Genomic DNA, 23,717 nt, shown 5'->3' on the forward strand with positions numbered 1-23,717 from the left:
AAAAGACAAAATTTGAGGGAAAACAATACTCTAATTTTTCGGCGCCTTAGTGACCAAATAAGATATTTGGAATAGTCAATATTTTTTCCTTTTTTTTCTCAACCATTTTCGCACAAAAGTTTTGTTTTAACTGTTAAAATAGCGAAAAACACACCTAAAACGGTTTTGAGATTATTTCAAAATCTAGCCATAGGAATTGAGAAATCAGGAATTTTTGCACAACTTCAAAACGTGTTCTTTCCAATGATACCAATGATGACTGCATGGTATCGTCCAGTTCCGCGCAAATCTCTGCAGAAAGATGGTAACAACGCAAAACAGAGTCAACTGGGAAAGTGAAGACTCAGGCCCTAGGGGACTTCGGCAATTACCGTAGTTATTTTAACATAAGCAGGAAATAATTGCACGCTTAAGAGGTTAAGAATTTATATGCTATCATCATACTGAAACAGGCAATGCCCGCTAATATAAAAATTGGACAATTGAGATTCTTCCTTTGTAAAAACAAAATATAAACAAACTAAAATCAGAAACACAGTAGAAAAGAGTGCAGGTCAAAATTACATAAAAAGAGTAATAATAATTAAAAAAGCAGCAATAGTGAGACGTTTAACGCAAAAACTAAACTCTGTAGAATCTTGTTAGAACAGATTACGTAACGAGGTACTAGGTTTGTCCCGCTCCGTCATCGCGAAGATAAGCGACCGAACGGGAATGTTGCTAGTCCAATGGACTAGCTTTCTTTGGAAAAATGACTGCTGACAAGTCTTGATCCTAGTAATTCCACAGTTCCATCAACTACAACGACGGCAGCTCCTCTTCCTAGTTGCGATTACAAATCACCCTGCTTCCCGGGGGCTGACTGCCGTAACACACCATACGGCCCACAATGTGGAGCTTGCCCACCACGTTACATTGGCGATGGATATCGTTGTGTGAAAGCCGTCGTTACTTGCACGAACAACCCTTGCTTTCACGGTGTTCGTTGTTACGACCGTGCGGATGGATACAGGTACATTTTAATTTATTTATTTTGCTTATATAATCCAGCTAAAAGAGATTCAAGAGATTTATTGTGATTATTGGAAGATAGAAACTTACATATTTACATTTAATTCCTAAATATTTTTTACGTCAATTATTGTGAATGACAATCAATCTAATTGAGTATTTCAAGACCCAGGGCCCCCCTAAGACGATTTTGCGTCTAAGAATGCAAGAAGAGTAATGTTTAGTTGAATATTAATCAATGTAAATGCAAATCTAAATTAATTATACACACTTTAATGTTAATTTTATAAATTTTGTTTGAGATACGTTTTTTTATGACATATACAGGGTGTCCCAGAACTGGGGTAGGAACGGAAGAGGGATGATTGGTGAGGTCATTCTAAACAACTTTTTCCTTTGCCAAAATGTTGGTTAAGGCTTCGTTTTCGAGTTATTATCGAAAAACACTGGCCAATCAGAGCGCGCCGTTAGCGCAGGCCGAACCACGAGAGTGTTGGGTATGTTCCGCGCGGTCGTGATCAGGTGCCTCGGCACTACGTCGGTATGATGGGATTCGTTGAATAGAAGTTGCATCGGATAATGAATAAAAATAAGAAAAGAATAATTGTATCGAATTATTGATTACTCATGAACAACGAATCCTATTACACCGACGTGGTGCCGATGCACTTGATCACGACCGCGCGGAACATACCCAACACTCACGTGGTTCGGCCCTCACTAACGGCGCGCTCTGATTGGCCAGTGTTTTTCGATAATAACTCGAAAACGAAGCCTTAACCAACATTTTGGTAAAGGAAAAAGTTGTTTAGAATGACCTCACCAATCATCCCTCTTCCGTTTCTACCCCAGTTCTGGGACACCCTGTATATGAAGGGACCCTTTTTCGGAGCTCGCCACGGACCCCCGAAATTTCAGGGCTGGTCCTAACGTAAATCTACCCAAATGGACGCGAATGTGTTAATCAACGTTTGGATCTTTAATATATCAAGATTTTAAGCACCAGTTGCCTATGCAAGGAGATACGATTGTTATAATAACCTAGGGAACATTGTGTTAGCATAAGCACATGATTCGAATAAAGAATTTGTGTTTCAAGTTATCTGAATTATTCGAATAGTTCAAATATTTGAGTTTTTAGACTTCTAATTAGGACTCAAACGACTGTCATCGCTTATATTCCAAAGCATTTGGCAATTTAGTCAATCAGGTCTTTCTTATTGTTAAATAATTAAAGATAAGGACATTGTTATAGTTTACCACTTCCCCATTATTTTGAATTTTAATTTCAATCATAATACAGTACGTAATTGGTTATTTTGTTTCCTTGGCCTTATTGATAGAGGATATTAAAGAGAAAAGAAAAAATATTAATTATAAATAAAATTATTGTGCCTGTCAGCATTCGATAAGATATTTAGGGTAACTTATAGGTTCTGGAGCGTTCGGAGAATTAGAATTCACCGATCGTCGAGTATAAAGAAGAAAGGTTTTTATTTTATAGTCACGCTTACAGGTTATTGACTTGAAAGTGTGACAATATTCCGTGCCGAGGGAGGTTCGTCGTTTTTTGACCATATTTGATAATTCGTCGAGACACTCGCGGTGGCCCCGGCCGGTACGTGTCGCTAATTTGGGCATTCTTTAGCCAAACGACCGTCATCACTTGGTCAGTCGGTCGGTCTGAAGGATAACTCTAACCTGAGCACAGCACAATAATCTATCACTTGAGCGCCTAATTATTTCAACTTGTAAGCAACAATGATTTTAATTATAAGTACAAGGAAAGAACAGAATCTATTTGATAACTCGGCCAATTAATTCTACTCTGTTTATAATTTTCAAAATTGAAATTATTCTAGTGCCTGTCAATTTTTCAGTTGCGGAAAATGTCCTTCCGGTTACGTAGGGGACGGTAAACACTGCGAGCGACGCTGGAATGGTTGCGAGTCCAATCCTTGTTACGCAGAAGTGGAATGCGAGTCTGTCGTTTATCCACCCTATTACAGGTAACTATCAAACCTGATTTATAAACATAGACAATTAAATATAGAACATAAAAGGAATGGAGGAAAAGTTATAATAGTAATAATACTGAAAGAGAGGAATAAAGAAAATAAGACACTACTGTAGTATGATAGGATTTCGCTTCGCTCGTTGCCCTCACCCTCTTCTTGCAGGCCACCAAGTACAGATCTAGCAATATTTTTGAAACGATTGGAAATATTCAGTTCTAATACTTATCTTGAATTCAGTGATCCCGTTTTATGGGGGTCACCTCCGTGACACACTGCCTAGACTTTAGAGTTATTGCAAATTCTTGAATCAGTTAGTCAGTCAGTTATAGGTTTGTAATAAAGTGGTTTACCTACAATAAGTTATACAAGTATCTATCATGCATATTAAGTATAAGGCTACTGAGGGACTTAACCCATTCAGAACAAGTGGCATACATTTACACACAAATGCTGCTCATGATCGAATTGCGTATTCCTACCTGTTGATGGATAAGTATGACAGCCATATGACCTATTTAATTGGCATTCACTACACCGACAGGAATAATCGTCTTTCGTTAGGCGGAAATTTTCGGGACAGGAAAGCAGTGTAGAGCACATACGGTTGCATCTTGACACGAGACTCGCCTACACGTTGCGAAAGGAATGGCAATGTTTTATATGGGGATCGGGAAGCATCTATAAACTAAGTAGACCTAAGAGGACACAGCTCAATTTTCGTACATGAGAGGTTCTATAATTCCACAGAGATAGGAATAGAAAGTGCGTGTGTCGTCTGTATATGGCAGGTCATTTTCTCGTGGATATTTAGTTTTTTTCAATGCACTGTAGCTGAAATACAGGTCCCCTGAAACGTACAGTGTAACTGCTAGATTTTTCTCAGCAGCAGTCCAGCACTAATTCGTTAAGTATACGGTTACTTACTGTATATGCCCGGGCGAAAAGGCACACCGACACAGCTACAGATTAAAGGTATACTTCCGAAAGGCCCCATCACCCCAGGACAACCAAACTTCGGATTTATAGTAATTGAGGGACGAGAAATCGAATGAGACCATTTCCAGAACTGGCAAATAAACCGTTCTCGAGATATACAGGGTATTATAAAAGTGCGGAAACCTCCTATTACCTCGATAAGAACGCATTTTCACGGAAAATGACTAACCTAACCCTAACCCTAACCCTAACCTAGGTTAGGTTAGTCATTTTCCGTCATAACCCTAACCCTAACCTTAACCCTAACCTAGGTTAGGTTAGTCATTTTCCGTGAAAATGCGTTCTTATCAAAGTAATAGGGGGTTTCCGCACTTTTAGAATACCCTGTATATCTCGAGAACGGTTTATTTACCAGTTCTGAAAATGGTTTCATTCGATTTCTCGGCCCTCAATTACTATAAATCCGAAGTTTGATTGTCCTGGGGTGATGGGGCCTTTCGGAAGTTTCCCCCAGATTAATATCATCTATTTACTATCAATGTTCATTTTTAATTTTATGTTGGAGACCGGGGTTGTAGAAATCATGGTACAACAAAAATAAAAAATGCAGATTATTTATTACTTCAGACGGTGGTTAACGTGTTACCCGAACCGTAGATACCTACTGGCAAAATGACACATTTTTCCTAAGTTCTACGTGTATTTATATTTTAAGAAAAGGGCGGCGTGGAAGGGTCAAAGAAAGGAAAGGGCAAAGGTTATAGGTGACTAATTGTAGAATGCAGTTGAGCAATTGAGTATGAGGATGACTGATTGTTTATGAAAGATATAGGAGATAGGGAGCAAACGGAGTGACTGTTGGTGTGATTTTGCCCTTGTTAGCCGAAGATAAGGAAGATGATATCCAACATTTGTTTTATTATTTATATTAATTATAAAAATAAGAATGCTAAAAATATATAGTTTCCCGCGCTTGACCGGTTAGGGGGGATCAAACTTACTACTGACCATCCTCAACTGGTTAAAGAAAAGGAGAGCAAGAGGAAGCCGAAGTCTGATAAAAAGAAGGCAAAATGCGGAAATTTAGAAACGGGGAACAATTATTAGAGAAATTAAAGGATAAAAGTCTAGAAGACACGATGGAATGTTTGAGGAGCGTAAAAAGGAATGGAAATGAAAAAATAAATCATAGATATTATTTCATTAGCTTGTAGTTTTTAGTTTTATTTTTAGGGTAAATGTAAGAATGGGATGAAAAAAAAGAGGTGGATGCGCGGATATGAGCATGTAGTATAATTATTATCGTAAATCCGTTTATTAATCACAACATTGAATTAAAATAAATATTATTAGGAATAACCTAAGTTATGAAGCCAAGAAAAATTCCAATAATAGTATAATAGTTTGGTGCATATGAAATATCGTAATAAATCGTTTTGCAACTTCGAAATCTCTTATGTCTAATATTATCAATTGGATTATTAGTGCTTTTAAAAATTTCTATTGTAATGACTCTAATTTTTTAGATGTGGCTCCTGCCCCAATGGATACATTGGTAACGGTTCTACCTGTCTTGATTTAAACGAGTGCGAAGTGGCACAACCTTGCCACCCCGGCGTACGATGCATCAATCTCCGTCCTGGTTTCAGATGCGAACCTTGTCCACCAGGATTTACTGGGTCTACGATAGAGGGTGTAGGTTTAGATATAGCCAGAAGTCGTAAACAAGTTTGCCATGATATAAACGAGTGCGAAATTAACAACGGAAATTGCGATCCATACATGGAATGCATTAATACAGAGGTAACTAAATAGTTTCATATCTTTGTAAGAATTGTAGACAGAATTTCAAAGAATATAGTTATATTTTTGTAAAATTTATAAACAAGAATTTATTTGTGATATCAATTTTTCTAGATTAAAATATAAAAAATAAACTTACCATCACACCGATTACGAATCGTTTGTAATTTTAATTTGTTTAGATATATGTACGTAAGGGTAGTAACTTGCATACAAATACGGTTGAACGTCAACACTTAATAGTTGTTGAAATAAATTATTTTTTTCTTTATGCAGGGTTCATACAGATGCGGTCCTTGTAGAGTGGGTTTTGTAGGGAATCAAACAGTTGGCTGCCATCCTAAGCACAGTGTTTGTCCAGATTTAGTGACTGTGTGTGACGTGAATGCTGAATGCAACTGCATCGACAATAATCAGTATGTTTGCAGAGTAAGTATTAAACATATTGTAAATATTGTATTGAAAGTATTGTTGTGAGGTTAGGGGCGAGGAAGGGCGGAAAGTAAAAGTATTTTAGGGTAGGCATGCTCAGCAAGTAATAAATCAGTCATTGGCGTCCAAAGCAGCACACGGGCACAGTTACGAGTTTCTGTTACTGGAACAGAGCAGACACGAAACTGTAAGAGAATGGTTGCACTCGGGCGCCCTACGGGCAATTTTATGAACAGATATAAATTTGTGCAGTTCTTTGTTCGCTTTGTATTATATTAAAAAATAATTCAGACCTTTCTGTGTAAACATCGTCCCTTCCAACCAAGCTGTATCATTGATACTGAAGATTAAAGGATGAAAAAGATCTGTTGTGTTTACGAACACAGTTAAACTCACGATCAGACGTTCAGCCTTTCAACATTTAAACTACCTTCTAGAACTTTAATGCAACCAAGGTATACTTATTAAAACTTCTTTTCTGTATCTTCTTTCTAACAATGAGTGTGCACACTCTCTCCGGATCAGCGATGCTGTAGAAAAAGAGTTTTAAACGTACAACTCGAATCATCTCCCAAATCTAGATCACAATCTATACCAAAAAAACGTAAGCGAAGAAGAAAAAAATTATAATTACTTTGGTACTTTTGAGTGAAATAGATCAAACTATCCTTTGGTCCCTGGATAATTAATTAGTGATTTTTTAAAAATCTTATTTATTCACATAAAAACATACGATTTGTAGTGCCGTATCGGATGGGCTGGAAATGGACTGACCTGTGGCATAGACAGGGACAGTGATGGTATCCCTGACAGAAATCTTCGTTGCCATGATCGACGGTGTCAGATAGACAACTGCCCGGACACGCCAAACAGTGGTCAAGAGGATGCAGACGGTGATGGTTTAGGCGACGCGTGCGATCCAGATGCCGACAACGATGGTGTACTAAATCCTTCGGACAACTGTCCTTTGGTCTCGAATCCGGGTCAGGAGGATAGTGATCGGGATGGTCCAGATTCAGTTGGAGATGTTTGCGACAATTGTCTGGAGATTAGAAATCCTAAGCAGGAGGATGTGGATGATGACGGCATTGGTGATGCCTGTGACAAAGACATCGATAACGATGGTAATGTATCACATATAGATTCAGTTTTTGGATTCTTAGCGGCCTTTGTGTAAAAGTTTTGTTAAACGATTCTTTCTTCGCAAATTAGTATCTGTGCAGATGAAAAAATTCAATGGGTGATATGATTTTATAGGTATCATGAACCTGCAGGACAACTGTCCGAGAAAGAAGAACTGGGATCAAACAGACACGGACATGGACAGAATAGGCGATGCTTGTGACAACTGTCAATACGATCGTAATACAGACCAATTGGACCGAGATGGCGACGGTGTAGGTGACGTCTGCGATAACGACAATGACAGAGATAGAGACGGGGTGCAAGACAACAGAGATAATTGTCCCGATGTGGCAAATCCAGGACAAAACGACGATGATCGGGATGGCATAGGAAACGAGTGTGACCCTGACATTGATAACGATGGGATACCTAATAATCAGGATAACTGTCCTTACGTCTACAATCCGAATCAACGTTACGCTCACTGTAAGTGTATATGTACACAATAAAAACATACAATAAACTATAACAAAATTTTTGCCATTTATTAGCAAATAAAAATATTGGCGATGCCTGTTGGAACGACAATGACAACGACACCGTGATAAATAGCAACGACAACTGCCCCAACAACAGTTTGATTTGGACAACGGATTTCAGAAAATATACAACAATTGCTTTAGACCCTGTTGGTACTGCTCAGGAGGACCCTCTTTGGAGGATACACAACGAAGGCGCTGAAATTCAGCAGCTCGTGAACAGTGATCCCGGAATTGCTATTGGTAACATTTATTTACATAATAAACTGAATAGACATCACGGCGAGCTCTCTTCAGGTTAAAATACTTAAGATTCAGCAATATGTATTTCTTTAATGTCCATCATTTTCTGCAATAGGCCCAGACGTTTTTAGTGGCGTAGACTTTGAAGGGACGTTTTTCGTTGACGACGACGGAGATGATGACTCTGTTGGCTTCGTTTTTTCTTATCAGAATAACCATAGGTTTTATATCGTGTCTTGGAAGAAAGGACAGCAGCCCTATTGGATGCCAACCCCATTCAGAGCAGTAGGAGATCCAGGGATCTTTCTTAAACTCGTCGACTCGACCACTGGTCCGGGAGAACTTCTCAGAAACAGTCTCTGGCATAACGAGGATACTCCTAGTCAGGTGAAGATCCTTTGGCACGATCCGAAGAAAATTGGCTGGAAAGAGAGAACTCCATACAGGTGGCAACTCTTACATAGACCAAGAATTGGTCTGATCAGGTTCCGACTTTATCAGGGCAAACAATTAATGGCTGATTCTGGAAATGTTTATGACTCGACCTTGAAGGGTGGAAAACTCGGTGTTTATTGCTTTTCACAAGAAAAGATCACTTGGTCGAATCTACTGTACATGTGCAAAGGTGAGAAGAAAGAAACTGATACTTATGAATCTATGTGTAAGCAAACTGTTTATGTAAACAATAACGATATTCTGGATATTTAAAGAATTATCCTAGAAATCAAAGTACTTATTAAATAGAAAGATATTTATTTTTTGCATAATTTGTGCTTTCTGAGATATCGGATGTCAAGGTCACTTTGAATTTTTTAGATTATTAACTTTTAATTATTCATTAATTATTTTATCATCTCATTTTTAATAAAATAATTTTAATAACTAATGCATAAGTTTTTTTCTTGAAGTAAGTTCTTAGCTTGAAAATCATTTTAAGGTTACATTACACTCGATAGAACAAATTAAATGTGATCGTAATATCTTAGAAAATATAAAGTACAAAAGATAAAAAATTTTCTATTCGATGAGTTCTTTTTAATACAAGCTACTCCGTCCAAAATATTTTTCCTACAAACTAATAAATAGTTATTTTAGACAGCAGTAATTATTCACTCTATACACGTGTACAGTATCAAGCAAAATGGATTTCCCTAAGAAAAATGGCATTAGAGGGGAAGCAGGAATTCTCAAAATCTTAATTTTAATTATATTAGTATTAAAAATGATTTGGAAAAAAAAAATAATATAATTTTTAATTATTAAATATTATAAAAGATGTTATATAATTAAAAGAATATGAATGATAAAATAAATATCAAACGAAATTTTCTTGCATAAACGTTTATACGGAAATGGTGAGCAACCACAGACATACATACAGAATGATTCTCACAATTGAGATGGATTATATTTTAGGAATGGTAAATAAAATATGAGGACAAAAGTGCATTTGCATTTTCTAGATACATCGTTGCATTTATGAAAAAGGGTAATGCTGTAGAACAGTAGACCCTCTCACATCATTCAACTTGTATCTCTGCACCTTTCTTGTACTATTTACCATCCTCAAAATATAATCAGTCCCAATTAGGAGAATAATCCTGCATATGTAATATATGAGGGCCCCTCCCTTACATTGTTATTTTCCTTGGAACTGTGTTTGGGGAAGGGCGGAGACTCGGGAACTCGGAAGGCAGAATCCGAGGAAAATGGGAAGTGCTTGGAATCATAAAAGCCGGGGAATTGCATAGAAAGGGAAAAGGAGTCCTTTTCTTTGGGAAAGCTGACCATGCTCAGTACTGTACGTGTTTAACACATCAACGATACGATAATTGAAACGTTAACCATATTAAATCTGTAATTTTATTTTCTGTGTGTAATTAATTAATAAGTAGTCCATTTTTATTATTGCTTGTGAGTGACCAACCGTAAAAAATAAAGTAGCATTCACACTAATAATAAAAATGAATAATTGATGAATCATCTTCAATTTTATTAATAATAATTATAACTTTTCAGAAACTGTCCCGCAATCAGTTTGGAACGAGTTACCAGCGAATTTGAAGAAAGACGTGGCTGTGGACATAAGTAACGATGTTAGAGCTCACTACGCCACACAGTCTAACTATTACAGCTCGCCTTAAATTATTAATATTTTAAGCAATAATTTCGTTAGAATTGTTATAATTTCATCCGATTTTTTGTTTGTTTGCGTGCGAGACTAAAGGACATCTCTACACAAGAACATGACGAAATAAAAAAACTAAACATTTGCTAAAAACGCTTTCACACTTGTTTGTTTATGAAAAATATGTTTCTATGGAGAAATAAAATGATCGCGGAGGAAATTTTCGTCACGTAATAGAAAGTAGCACCACAATTCATCGCATTTATTAATGTATACCCTCGAATACTCTCGGAGTCCTTCTAGGGAAAACGACGGTCTAAATCCAATTGGCTTATTTATTACATTCAAGCAAGTAATTCTACATTGAAATTAGAAGAAATGAAATAAAATTGGCTGTAGTTCCGAATACGACCGGTCGCCGATCAAGATGAAATTTGGAGGGTTGGTTGGGAGCAGGTAGATGACCCCAAATATAAAGTGGTATCTTCGGCTTCCTATTAGTTTCCGAGATATTAATTAAAAATTTTCGTACAATACATAGAATATTTTCTATACAGACGTAACTAACCCAACCGTCTTCGCTGTAGTAAGCTGACATCGTCAAGTGTCGAACAACCGTTCACACTATAGCAATATCGTCTTCCGTTTCTATAGGGTGTACCATGTAAAATCCATTTTTTTAGTTACATTACGTTATGTTTTATATTGTATTACTAATTCTCAAGGAATTAAACACATTTGATTTATACGTAGGTTAGGTTAGGCCAGATAAATTTCCGGCCGCCGGAAGTGGTCGTATCTCTAAAGTTTTGAATAGGACACCCTATAGATAGTCAGGTTGGAACCCCCACTGTGTCAACGGCTGTTCGGCACTTGACGATGTCAGCTTACTACAGCGAAGACGGTTGTGTTAGTTACGTCTGTATAGGAAAAATTCTATGTATTGTACGAAAGTTTTTAATTAATATCTCGGAAACTAATAGGAAGCCGAAGATACCACTTTATATTTGGGATCCCCTCCCCCTTAAAATTTCATCTTGATCGGCGACCGGTCGTATTCGGAACTTCATCCGAAACTTTTACTACTGATGGATCGCAGAAAGAAATTGCACCAACCCCATTCAAAACCCCTACAAATCTAAAGCGTCCACGGAAAAGTGAGTGTAGAGTTGCATTGAACTTGTCGCAGTGAAGTTGGCTACAAATTCACTAACACATTCACGCCGCGTCGGTGAGTCTATCTCGCCCATCGTCTCACCGATGCGGCGTGAATGTGTTAATGAATTTGTAGCCAACTTCACTGCGACAAGTTCAATGCAATTCAGGGTACTTACAACAGTACAACAAGCGGTAAAATGCATGCAGTCACTGTCTGAAGTAGTTTCTGCCAGAGATGAGTATGCAGTATTTGGGGAACACGTAGCTAATAAAATGAGAAATTGTAAAAGGTCTCATTTAGAAATATCTATAGCCCAGCACTACATCCATAACATTCCACTGCGTTTGGAAATGGGAAAGTATTCCGAAGAAATTCAGAAGCCAACTCCTTCACCACTTCTTTCTCCATTATCGTGCTCCTCAAATTCCCCCAGCCCTTCAGTGTGAAACACACTTCTGCTTCAGACAGTGAATGTACTATTGGTAAAAATATTAATAATAACAGTGAAGATATTCATTCATTAACCAAGATTGTTCTTTTGCAAAATAGTATTTGTGGCCCTGAAAAGGGCCAATTGGTAGGTATTTTTCAACGAATTACTTTTTCGCTGCTGCTCTTGTTTTGGGAGATTTTGCCGTTTTTGGTTTTGGAGTTTTCGTTTTTGCTGCTGGCGCCTTTGTAGCTTTCTTTACTTTTGACAAATTTTTCGGTGATGCTGCTGTTTTCTGTTTCAGAGATTCTGCTTTCTTAACAGCAGCAGTTTTAGCTTTCTTCGGAGATGGTTTCTTGATTTCTGTGGTTTGTTTCGTTTCAGCAGCTGTTTCCTTCGGAACAACCGCTTTCTTAGAACTCGTTGCCTTCTTTTCCGCAGGTTTCTTTTCAACTGCAGCAGATGCGGTCTTTTTCACGGAGCGTTTGGCTTTGCTCTTTGATTCGGAACCCTTCGAAGGTGTGGATAGCTTGAACGAGCCAGAGGCACCTTTTCCCTTGGTTTGCACCACCGCACCGGCAGTTACGGCAGTTTTTAAATATCTCTTAATAAATGGCGCCATTTTTCCACCATCAACTTTATATGTCGTTGCTATGTATTTCTTGATAGCTTGAACTGACGATCCCTTGCGATCTTGCAACGCTTTGATAGCAGCATTCACCATATCTGCAGTTGGTGGATGCGACGATTTAGAACGTTGGGACTTTGCTTTCGATTTTGCAGATTTTTTTGGAGGCGACGGATTTTTCGCGGCATTTTCCACTGCCCCGGTGTTTCCAGAGTGATTTTTCTCCTCCATCTTTATACAATAACTTGTAAACACAATATACTTTCACGATCCGTTCACAGAGTGCGCGGTCAACTCAGGAATTGAACTACTAGTAGAAGAGGCGCGGACCGCGAAGAGAGACCTTTTGCCTATTTCCCATACTACGTTGCTCAGAATTCCAGACCCGCATAGAAAGATTTGCGATTTATATAGTTATTTGCTCGATTCAAAGCATATATTATATATACAGGGTTTTAATTACTGTTAGTAGTTTGCAACAGTGTCGTTGAATGACGATTTAACATCGATTTTCAGCTATTATATTTGCCTGAAGTGATAAAGTCGTATGGTTGTTGTTACTTAACTCTACACTCATCTTGGAAATTAAGCAAAAAATAGAAGAATATTTAACTCAAAACGATTTTTCATGCTAAAATAAACGTTATAATGTTAAAACTATCAATTTGTGTGTACCAATCGTTAAGGGAGTTTTAATAATATCACAAATTCCAAAAGTTTTACGTGGAAAGTAATACAATCATCAAGAAGACATAACGCAAATGATTGACATTAAAGTTATTTGTACAATACCATTAATTTGATTAAAAAGACTCGATTATGGACGACAATGTAAACGGGAATCTAAAAATGGATTTATTTAATAACTTTCTCTCACATAAATTTGAATACTGCACACTGGTCGAGAAGTTCTAGATTACTATACTTTGGTGCTGTGAAATAATATTGCAGGTTTATAAAAGTGTTTGTACAGTACTGAACGTAATGCAATTTGAATTTTATTTAACATAAATGTTGATATTGTTAAAAAGTCTACTTGTCGCTGACAAAATACAACATTTAAGTGTGAAGTATAATATTACGAAAGTTCGTGTGAGCACAATGAACTACGCCTACCATTACATGGTTATCAAATGCTTCAACGTTCAAAAAAAATAATGTACCATAATATTGTAAAAAAATAGAACTGAACAACGCGAGAAATTAATAGACTAAATATTTCTAGTGAAAAATAAAATCGGTGATTTCAGAGAGTTATGATGATTCGACAATATTGTTTTGGTGTTCTAGTACCGTAGTAATGAAACCAAATGAATGTATCGTAGTACGAATAATTATAAATCGAATGCAGTGTTAATCGTGTTATAGTTCTTACAATTAGTTCACTTTGACAAGCAACAAGGAAGCACCTCAGTTAGAATTTTAATGGTTTGAGGCGAAGTATTTTCTTTTAGTCTAGAGAAATACATGGGGATTTGTTTTGTAGAAATAAACACTAAAAGTTCGAGCAAAATAAATAAAAAGTTCCAATTCTATTCATTTACATGCTACAATGAATATAGTTCTTGCTTGATAATTCCATGATTCGGCCTCTAGAGGCGAGTCTTTCTAACCTAAAAACGCGAAATTATCGAGCCTCAGTGACGCATGACGTGTGCACATTGCTTACATTTTATTTATTTATGTAATACAGCTACAGCTACTAGTCATACGACGCTCATTTGTTTATGTGACGCAGGTACTCATTCACAACCTATACATTTTGGTAAAGTTCCAAATGTCCCCGGTCGCCGATCAAGATGAAATTTTGAGGGGGAAGGGACCCCAAATATAAAGTGATATCTTCGGCTTCCTATTAGTTTTCGAGATATTAATTAAAAACTTTCGGTACAATACATAGAATTTTTCTTATACAGACGTAACTAACCCAACCGTCTTCGCTTTATATTTGGGGTGGTCTACCTGCTCCCAACCAACCCTCCAAATTTCATGTTGATCCGCAACCGGGGACATTCGGAACTTTATCTTATATGAGAAATACTGGTTTTACTCAAAATAATATAATAGACCTGATGCCATCGGGCCCAAAGACCTGTAGCTTTTTATACACTAAGGACGTGGGTAATAAACCGTACGCAATCCAGGTTTCTTTCGTTCTTAAGTGGACAACGGATTTTCTGCCATGTCCTCACAAGTTTTTCCTCACTTCGAGTTCGATTATCCAAGCGTAAAGACGTCCTTCCGTGCCAAGAAATAAAGCAAAGTTAGAAAAGAATTCATAGTGTTTATTATTTTGTGGCAATTTATTCTAGTTTTTTAACCGACTTCGAAAAAGGAGGAGGTTACTCAATTCGATCAGTATATATATATATAGAACTACGCATTCAAAACATAAATCCTTCGGTTAAGCATAAGATATTAATGTCTAACATAAGTATACAGGGTGTCCCAGAACTGGGGTAGGAACGGAAGAGGGATGATTGGTGAGGTCATTCTAAACAACTTTTTCCTTTGCCAAAATGTTGCTTAAAGCTTCGTTTTCGAGTTATTATCGAAAAACACTGGCCAATCAGAGCGCGCCGTTAGCGCGGGCCGAACCACGCGAGTGTTGAGTATGTTCCGCGCGGTCGTGATCAAGTGCATCGGCACCACGTCGGTGTAATAGGATTCGTTGTTCATGAGTAATCAATAATTCGATACAATTATTCTTTTCTTATTTTTATTCATTATCCGATGCAACTTCTATTCAACGAATCCCATCATACCGACGTAGTGCCGAGGCACCTGATCACGACCGCGCGGAACATACCCAAGACTCTCGTGGTTCGGTCCGCGCTAACGGCGCGCTCTGATTGGCCAGTGTTTTTCGTTAATAACTCGAAAACGAAGCCTTAACCAACATTTTGGCAAAGGAAAAAGTTGTTTAGAATGACCTCACCAATCACCCCTCTTCCGTTCCTACCCCAGTTCTGGGACACCCTGTATAAAATTTCAGGAAGATCGAGTGATTAGATTTTGAGATATTTTGCTCACAGACTTTAAAAATATAGTTTTGAGAAAAACGCGTTTAAAACTGACGAACTCAACAGTATCATGTCGAATGTTGCACTGTTTTGTTTTGTTGCAAGTTTTCTTGAAAGCATTTGTTGTCGGTTGTTATTTGTTTGTCATAGAGTAACACTGACAATTATTCATTATTGAGAATTAGAAGCATTAACGACGTGTTTTAGTCATAGTTGACATGTTTAATCGACAGCAACGGTTAAAATACCCTGAGGTGCAAGTATATGTTGAATACCGTCATAGACTAAGCAAATATTTTTACTCTTCGCGTTTCAGTTAAGATAAGGAAACTCTAAATTCTGTCTCCAGCTGCACTATCTTCTATATACAATTACGCATACGACCCTTGAATTCCTTATTCACCATCCCTGAATCATACGCGTGATCCTTCGAACCTCATTAATATCCAAGAATTCCTATTGGTCCTAATCCTCATTTCCACCACTTTCAAAATCAGACTTTCGACTTTTTAAAAACAGTACAAGAACACTTTTCCTTCAGAATCAAAATACGAATCAGAGTCAGAAATAGAGTTGAGTAATCACGTAAGAATTGCTAGCAGTAGAAAATTACTTTAAGTGTCTAATGTAAGAATTGGTATAGTAAGTTTAATAAAATATTTATTAAACATCGGAATCTAAAAGCTTATGTTTAGCTAGGTTGGTCATCCTGTTTTGTAATGTAGGATGTTTACAGGACGTATTTCAGGCATTCGCAGGGCTTATCAAATGTCTGTAAAATATCCTCAACATCTAGAGCAGATATCTTTAGGATGTTTCACCGATGCTTCTGTGCTATCTGGGTTTAGGTTGTCACAGATAATACTTTCTTCAGTATCATTAATAGTATCACTATATTGATGTGTTACTCCGTTTGGAATAAGATGAAAAGTTTTATAAATCTTGTAAATTAAGAAAAAGAAACTACATCATTGATCGTTCCATTGGATGCTACACTATATACAGTGCGCAAGTCAAACTAATCGCGGAGAAGCATTGAAAGTGTAGATTTTAAATTGAAATAACATGATCAAATAGTTTAGCAAATGTTATAATTAGTACGGTTACTTTTGGTAATTATGTTCGACATAATTATGCGAAAACAGCTGTGAGAATTTTTATTAATATCATATATCACGGAGTAAAAATTAAGAAAATGTTAGAAAGGAGGTGGTTTACGTAATAAAAATTGTTGGCCCTTAAAAGGACCGATTGGAGGAACATATAGCGGCGTTTACTTCGAACTGGTGTATTTAGTAACCGCTTTGGTGCCTTCAGAAACAGCGTGCTTCGCTAATTCACCAGGCAACAAAAGTCTGACAGCAGTTTGGATCTCCCGGGATGTGATGGTCGATCGCTTATTATAATGCGCTAGGCGTGAAGCTTCAGCAGCAATTCGCTCAAATACATCATTCACGAAACTGTTCATGATGCTCATCGCTTTGCTGGAAATTCCAGTATCAGGATGGACTTGCTTCAGCACTTTGTAGATATAGATTGCATAGCTTTCCTTTCTCCTCCTCTTCTTTTTCTTATCAGTCTTGCTGATATTCTTTTGAGCTTTTCCAGCTTTCTTCACAGCTTTTCCGCTTGCTTTAGGAGGCATTTTCACAACGATTTTATACACTGAAACACCCCACGACAGTGGAAATCCACTTCTGAATGTCGGAACCAAGTGAAGGCGCTATATATATGGTGTGAAAGGACAGCCGAGGGCGCACCAATCACGTGCGAGCTGCCGTCTCATTGGTCGACTCGAACCGTAACGGATAGCTATATAAGCGGAGCTCTACCTCCGAAACCATACTTTGCTTTTGAATCTATTGAGGTTCGTTTCGTTTTTTGTTTTCAAAGTCGCTAAAACAATGTCTGGCCGTGGCAAAGGTGGAAAAGCTAAGGGAAAGGCGAAGTCCCGTTCCACTCGGGCAGGACTCCAATTTCCTGTTGGTCGTATTCATAGACTTCTGAGGAAAGGAAATTACGCCGAACGTGTTGGTGCAGGAGCACCAGTATACCTTGCAGCCGTAATGGAATATCTAGCAGCTGAGGTATTAGAGTTAGCTGGCAATGCTGCTCGTGATAATAAAAAGACCAGGATTATTCCTCGACATCTTCAATTGGCCATCCGTAATGATGAAGAATTAAATAAATTACTGTCGGGTGTTACTATCGCTCAAGGTGGTGTATTACCGAACATTCAAGCAGTACTGTTGCCAAAGAAAACCGACAAGAAAACGTAATTCTACAAAGAATTAATCATACAAATGGCCCTTTTCAGGGCCACAAAATATTTTAATACGAAAGAATCTCGATCTGTTCATTGACTTTTTAGTCAACTTGCGAAATAAATTTAAAAAAATAATTTGAAAAAGTAAATTTTATTGTACTTTTAAAGTAGCTCAATACTATATCAGATCACTTAACTTTTATCAATAAAACAATCGTATGTTTCGTGGGTGGCTGAAAATTGAAAAAATACAAGTACTAAAACACCATTCAGTATTGCCTCGAAATAAGCAACTCGCTATTTCCTCTTCTTTGTTTGAGGTGGCCCGCCAAGTGAGAGCTCCGTGAAAGCGAGAAGCCAATGTTTTGGGTAATAAATTGTCACGCTCGACTGAGCACTGACATAGGTTAATAAAAGGATGGTATATATATAATGCTTTCTCATTCTGATATATTTACCTCGAAATAAGCGATATAGTGCGAGAATGAGAGGGCATGCTATATTCTATCCTTGTTCAAAAAATAACATCGCTGCTCGGCCGATCACTTTATGATTTGCCGCTACTTCGGACCCCACTTGTTTCTCGTGTTCTCTATCGTCCCGTTTCGAGAACAAAGTCAAGCCGAATAGCATACCTGCTTCGTAATAAGCAACTACTCGGTCCCGAGCGGGTTGCTTATTTCGAGGCAATCCTGTATACCATGCACAAATTCTTGCCGTAGAGAGCCTGTATTCCAAACATCTGACCCAGGTGGTTGATACAGATGTTTTATTTTAAGTAAGAAAGGAACCCATACACTGCACTGTAGGGCCTATAGTCAGCGTACTGTACGGTCGAATTGGAATGGCTGAGCTCCATACTACCTACAATGATAAGTAGGGTGAGAAAGGACGTCAAAATCCTGCCAAGGGAAATACTAGCAGGTATCTCTCTCCCTTTATAAAATTCTGTTGTCCCGTTGGTGTAGTAGCCGCAGGTATAGACGTGTACTACATAACTTCAAATCATGCATACGACTGGAATTTAGTACAGTGAATGCTACTATACCGTATTCCGCGTCAATAAGACGTGTTCGCATTCCAGGTAAGGGTGATTCTCTCGCAGCGTTAACCAACGGCGATACTACCTGCTTTTCAGTGAATTTGTAGAAAAGGGACTCCCCTAACTAAATGTGACAATGTAAGACAGGGATATCGAATATCACTGTGTCTCATGCTGTCGTATTTTGTTTCCGTCCTCGAACTTTCCCTCAGCGTTCCCTTAAGCCGTGAGGGGTAAGGGAGTTGGGCTTTCTACTGATGCGCGGACAATACATTGAGTCTCATTGAATCTGTCTAGGCGTGTGACTCTAACACATATTCACGCCTGCAGCAATAGGCGAGGGACATGTGAACAGGGGGCTACAGCCAAACGGCTGCCGGCGTGAATATGTGTTAGATTCACACGCCGCGACAGATTCAATGAAATTCACACGATTACGAACGATCAATATATAAGTACTCATAGTTTTTCGCGAATATCTCGGAAACTAAGCGAGTTCGATATATAGGTTAGAGAAAAAAAGTTATTTAAAATGTCGAATTTTACAATTGTCTACTGTTTATTCTGTAGTTTAGAGTTCAGTCGTTGAAACTAATACAGAAAGAAAGATATTCCCGTTGTGGATGACTCCTCACTTCTCACTTGCACATCGCGAAAGGTGGGGAGAATAAGTCTCGGATGGAGGACGAGAAAGACGGCGTCAGGCACGCATACAAGCCCCCCCCCCTGATACTCACATATCAAAAAGACGGGGAGCGAAGTTGTGATCTTTTTTTCGTCAGGAGATTCTGGCTTTTAAGATACATCCTCAAGTTTGCTTTTATGTACTACAAAAATCTCCGGATTGATAGAAAAAAAAGAAATGAAAGAAGAAGTAATTTGTGTGCTTTGTTTATTAAGAATTTGCGTATTAAGAAGAAAGTATTCTTCCCTACCTGGGCCACATTGCTAATACAGGCAAGGCAAGAACCCCAAGCATTCAGGCCAGTTACGTGTCTATTCTTTTTTGACAGTTACCGCTTTAGAGAACATAAGAATTTGGAGACTCATTCATGACGGTACGATGCAAACTCGGAATTAGTGTTTCTCATTCTGTGTAAGGTACGCACATTTCAAACAATTTCAGTTTCTTAGACCGAATAAACTTAACTGGTCTAAACGTATCTTAGTCTTATGGTATGTAGAGGGTGCTAAATATTTTTTTTATAGAAACAAAGTATTCGTGAAATAGAAGAAAAAAGTTCTAATGAACACCTGTCAAACAGTTCGTATATTATAAGTTATAACCAATGTTCTATTTAAATTGCAATACTCTGCAATGCTTTTGGTAATATCGATCATGATTACCACAGCGCCCGTAGCTTGTGCGATTTGCGCAGCGAACTTCTGATTGGGTAGAAGTAAAGTGGAGGGGAAAGTGGGGTTTCCGCTCTATAAAAGAGCCATGTTCTTGTTTTGAAACGTAGTTCCAAACATTTGATCGTCGGGTTACAATCGTTTGCGAGAAAAGTACAACATGACTGGTCGTGGAAAGGGAGGAAAAGGATTGGGAAAAGGGGGAGCAAAGCGTCATAGGAAAGTTCTTCGTGATAACATTCAGGGTATCACGAAGCCGGCCATTCGTCGTCTGGCCCGTCGTGGTGGAGTCAAACGTATTTCTGGCTTGATCTATGAAGAAACGCGAGGCGTTTTGAAGGTATTCTTGGAAAACGTTATCCGAGACGCTGTGACTTACACTGAGCACGCTAAGAGGAAAACTGTTACGGCTATGGACGTTGTCTATGCCTTGAAACGCCAAGGAAGAACCCTTTACGGTTTTGGCGGTTAAATTGTTATTCTACTCTTCTGTTCGACAAAAACGGCCCTTTTCAGGGCCACCAAATTTTTCTTACGTATGATCACTGCGTTTATGTTATTTTTCAACAGTCAATTTTGGCATTTTCATACCTTGTGTCACTACTATGGTATATTTCTTTTTATGTACTAAGTGAGTCCATATAAAAAGAAAAATATTCTGCATCGAAAATTTAAATTGATACATAACGTTGCTAACGAAATATGTAGATTTGAAACTAATAATAAATTGAAGTTCACAATTTGACAGTTTTATTTTCTTTACCTGAAAAAATGAACGGTAATATTAAACGTCTGCTGCAAAATGTATCCCAACAACCCCTGTAAACAGGAGTCAAGTTCTTATGGCCGTACAAAGTTGTGAGGTCAAACTAACGATAAATACGGCCAAGTTCGTTAGCTTAGAAATACCTCTTGCAATACTAAAAAAAGCTTTTGTGAAAATTAGGTTAAAAGAACGCTATTTAATTTTTGAAGAGTCACATGGAGGGATAAATTATTCAAACTTGGCCGTTACTTTTTAAATCAATGACCATAAAAGGTGTTAGGTAACATAGCATTTAACAAGTATACGAAATTACATCTCTCCATCTGCCTCCAGTGCCGAGCTATAAGCCTCTTAAAAACGGCTAAGTTGTTTCGTGTAAAAGGAGGTACATAGTGCGAGAACTTGGCTGGTGCACTATCGTGCACCTAGATAATGATGAAATTGCAATTGATATGTAAGTACACCGAAGAAAAATATAAGATAACGATTTATGGTTATGCATTAGTGCAGTGGTTCCCAAACTTTTTTTACTGCAAAAATTATGCAACATTTTATATTGTTTTTATTTTAATGATTTATATTGAGAATAGTATTTCATATTTTACTCATTTTTTATATAATTTGAATTATTTCGCGGCGCACAGCGAGGGAACCACTGCATTACTGTGTAACATTGTACGAATTCAAGATAATTTTTTTACTTTTTAATACTGTATGTACATAATACGGCAGGCTTGGTCAAGTAGGGGAAAACCACTCTTGAAACACATGTTCCGGTTCCCCTTCCAACGCTGCTCCTTCAAGTAAGATGGGACGGTTCCGACTAAGGATGTTCAATTCACCGGAAAGAATCGATTCTCGAATCGCTTCTGAATCGGAATGAGAGAATCGATTCCTTTAAAAAATCGAAACCGAAGAATCGGTTTGAAAAAAATTGACTTCTTATGTTTCTTTTTTTATTTTCATTTTTGTAAACAGACTATCCCATACGATTCTTTTGTGCGGCATCGATCTTTTATTTTTTTATATTTCGTGCTCTTACATCAAAAGCAGGCACTCCACATTGTTTGTATTTTAATCACTATTCTTATACTTTTTTTAGGAGTGAATGTGTTTTTATGGATCAGAAAAATCGATTCTTCTAAAAATCGATATAAAAAGTGAGAATTAATTCCCTAGAGGGCAAAAAATCAATCTTCGATTCTTACATGAAAGAATCGATTCTGGGGAAAATCGAATACCAAAGAATCGATTCAAAAGATCGATTTTTTACCGAAAGAATCGATTTTCTAAATAATCGAATCGGAATCGAACATCCATAGTTCCGACTACCGTCTCTCCGAGAAGACAGTACCGCCGCTAGGAAATATGCTTTTCTTAATATTTTTAACGCTAAGCGCTCCAAGCGCCCCAAACATATTTCCTAGCGGCGGTACTGTCTCCTCGGAGAGACGATAGTCGGAACCGTCCCATCTTACTTGAAGGAGTAGCGGCGGAAGGGGAAGGGAAGCGTTGACCAAGCCTGCAATACGGTATAAGTTCTCTCGAAATGCTGCTTATTGATAGAATGGAAAGAACGTCTTGCAGACAGCTGAAGCTCTGTGAATTCTTTTCGAACAACACGACCCTTTACAATGGCTATCGGTGTGTTCGGAATTTTTCTCAACAAAAGACGAACAGTTGTACGGGTACGAAAAAACGGGAACCTTTAGCTACTTAGGAGCCATTCTATGGTGGCATCTGCGCATATTCGTTCCAGGCGTTCTATGTACCAAATCCCACATCCCGAATTTCGAAGCATCCTTTCAGTTCGTCAATACTTAGGGTTTACCTTACGTTAGTGTTAAAAAATCTCGACCTTCTTGCAACAACGACCATTTTAGAAAATATGAAATTAATTACTTTTATCATTTTCTGTTGAAATATTTGTTTAATACTTTTCACTTAAAACTTGTAGTTTTCTTCGAAATAAATGCCAAGTGCTGAGTGTAGCAGTATACACTTGGAATTCTTATATTTTATATTGAAAATATTTCCCTTAATCTGATACGATTTTTCAAAGATTAAAGTTACATTTTATAATGATATTGGCATAGATAGTGTGTATCTGAAAATCTAATATAATGATCACGAAAGTATTCTTCATTTGAAAAAAATTGGGCCCTGAAAAGGGCCGATTGTTATAAAAGTCGGAACTTTAAACTTAAGCTCTTTCTCCACGAATACGTCGAGCAAGTTGAATGTCCTTTGGCATAATTGTAACTCGTTTGGCATGGATAGCGCACAAGTTGGTGTCCTCGAAAAGTCCAACAAGGTAAGCTTCGCTGGCTTCTTGCAAAGCCATCACAGCAGAACTTTGGAAACGAAGATCCGTTTTGAAGTCTTGTGCTATTTCACGAACGAGACGTTGAAAAGGTAATTTACGGATTAAGAGTTCCGTACTCTTTTGGTATCTTCGAATTTCTCTGAGAGCTACAGTTCCAGGCCTGTAGCGATGAGGTTTCTTTACTCCTCCAGTTGCAGGCGCACTTTTACGAGCAGCTTTGGTAGCCAGCTGTTTCCGTGGAGCCTTTCCACCGGTAGATTTACGAGCGGTTTGCTTAGTACGAGCCATGTCGCTAAGTATGCTTCGTTCAAACTCCGAAACTAAAGTGACGCGACGAAAATTTCGCTTTCTATATATGCTTATTGAGCGGAATTCCCTCTCCATTCTGATTGGCTATTGTTCGTGTGATGGGGAGAGCATAGTAGCGATTGGAGGAGGAAGGATAGCTGGTACTGCTACAGGGTGATTCTCTCGCTACGCAAGACA

General features: G+C 38.0%; 6 protein-coding genes across 7 annotated transcripts in view; 3 read left to right on the forward strand and 3 right to left on the reverse strand.

Moving 5' to 3' along the window:
• The window catches only part of Tsp (Thrombospondin), a 39,481-nt gene extending 29,215 nt beyond the window's left edge, over nt 1-10,266 (forward strand). For both annotated transcript variants that reach the window (XM_034328051.2, XM_034328050.2), the window contains exons 7-15: nt 790-1,012; nt 2,892-3,020; nt 5,492-5,768; nt 6,045-6,197; nt 6,943-7,324; nt 7,458-7,811; nt 7,877-8,107; nt 8,223-8,732; nt 10,127-10,266. In XM_034328051.2, the coding sequence (XP_034183942.2) occupies nt 790-1,012; nt 2,892-3,020; nt 5,492-5,768; nt 6,045-6,197; nt 6,943-7,324; nt 7,458-7,811; nt 7,877-8,107; nt 8,223-8,732; nt 10,127-10,251 (2,384 nt within the window). In that variant the 3' untranslated portion in view covers nt 10,252-10,266. The remainder of the gene's footprint in view (nt 1-789; nt 1,013-2,891; nt 3,021-5,491; nt 5,769-6,044; nt 6,198-6,942; nt 7,325-7,457; nt 7,812-7,876; nt 8,108-8,222; nt 8,733-10,126) is intronic.
• A 360-nt stretch (nt 10,267-10,626) lies between these two features.
• Nucleotides 10,627-12,910, reverse strand: LOC117606064 (uncharacterized). The gene is made up of 2 exons (XM_034328052.2): nt 10,804-12,910; nt 10,627-10,729 (listed from the first exon to the last, which is right to left on the reverse strand). Exon 1 carries the CDS (start codon nt 12,681-12,683, stop codon nt 11,991-11,993), a length of 693 nt encoding a protein of 230 aa, XP_034183943.2. The 5' UTR covers nt 12,684-12,910; the 3' UTR covers nt 10,627-10,729; nt 10,804-11,990.
• A 3,168-nt stretch (nt 12,911-16,078) lies between these two features.
• LOC117606065 (histone H2B) lies at nt 16,079-17,160 on the reverse strand. Its single transcript, XM_034328053.2, has one exon. The coding sequence runs from the start codon at nt 17,118-17,120 to the stop codon at nt 16,749-16,751; it is 372 nt and encodes a 123-aa protein (XP_034183944.1). The 5' UTR covers nt 17,121-17,160; the 3' UTR covers nt 16,079-16,748.
• Nucleotides 17,161-17,343: 183 nt separating this feature from the next.
• LOC117606162 (histone H2A-like) lies at nt 17,344-17,963 on the forward strand. Its single transcript, XM_034328249.2, has one exon. The coding sequence runs from the start codon at nt 17,380-17,382 to the stop codon at nt 17,752-17,754; it is 375 nt and encodes a 124-aa protein (XP_034184140.1). The 5' UTR covers nt 17,344-17,379; the 3' UTR covers nt 17,755-17,963.
• A 2,272-nt stretch (nt 17,964-20,235) lies between these two features.
• On the forward strand, nt 20,236-20,868 carry LOC117606163 (histone H4). Its single transcript, XM_034328252.2, has one exon. It carries the CDS (start codon nt 20,300-20,302, stop codon nt 20,609-20,611), a length of 312 nt encoding a protein of 103 aa, XP_034184143.1. The 5' UTR covers nt 20,236-20,299; the 3' UTR covers nt 20,612-20,868.
• A 1,962-nt stretch (nt 20,869-22,830) lies between these two features.
• On the reverse strand, nt 22,831-23,538 carry LOC117606161 (histone H3). Its single transcript, XM_034328248.2, has one exon. It carries the CDS (start codon nt 23,517-23,519, stop codon nt 23,109-23,111), a length of 411 nt encoding a protein of 136 aa, XP_034184139.1. The 5' UTR covers nt 23,520-23,538; the 3' UTR covers nt 22,831-23,108.
• Nucleotides 23,539-23,717: the final 179 nt, after the last annotated feature.

Source organism: Osmia lignaria, chromosome 1, assembly GCF_051020975.1.
Source record: "Osmia lignaria lignaria isolate PbOS001 chromosome 1, iyOsmLign1, whole genome shotgun sequence".
NCBI lineage: Eukaryota > Metazoa > Arthropoda > Insecta > Hymenoptera > Megachilidae > Osmia > Osmia lignaria.

Excerpts from the sequence above, each read along its gene's own strand:
- LOC117606064 (XM_034328052.2), bottom strand. The coding sequence starts at position 12,683 with ATGGAGGAGAAAAATCACTCTGGAAACACCGGGGCAGTGGAAAATGCC.
- LOC117606065 (XM_034328053.2), bottom strand. The coding sequence starts at position 17,120 with ATGCCTCCTAAAGCAAGCGGAAAAGCTGTGAAGAAAGCTGGAAAAGCT.
- LOC117606162 (XM_034328249.2), top strand. The coding sequence starts at position 17,380 with ATGTCTGGCCGTGGCAAAGGTGGAAAAGCTAAGGGAAAGGCGAAGTCC.
- LOC117606163 (XM_034328252.2), top strand. The coding sequence starts at position 20,300 with ATGACTGGTCGTGGAAAGGGAGGAAAAGGATTGGGAAAAGGGGGAGCA.
- LOC117606161 (XM_034328248.2), bottom strand. The coding sequence starts at position 23,519 with ATGGCTCGTACTAAGCAAACCGCTCGTAAATCTACCGGTGGAAAGGCT.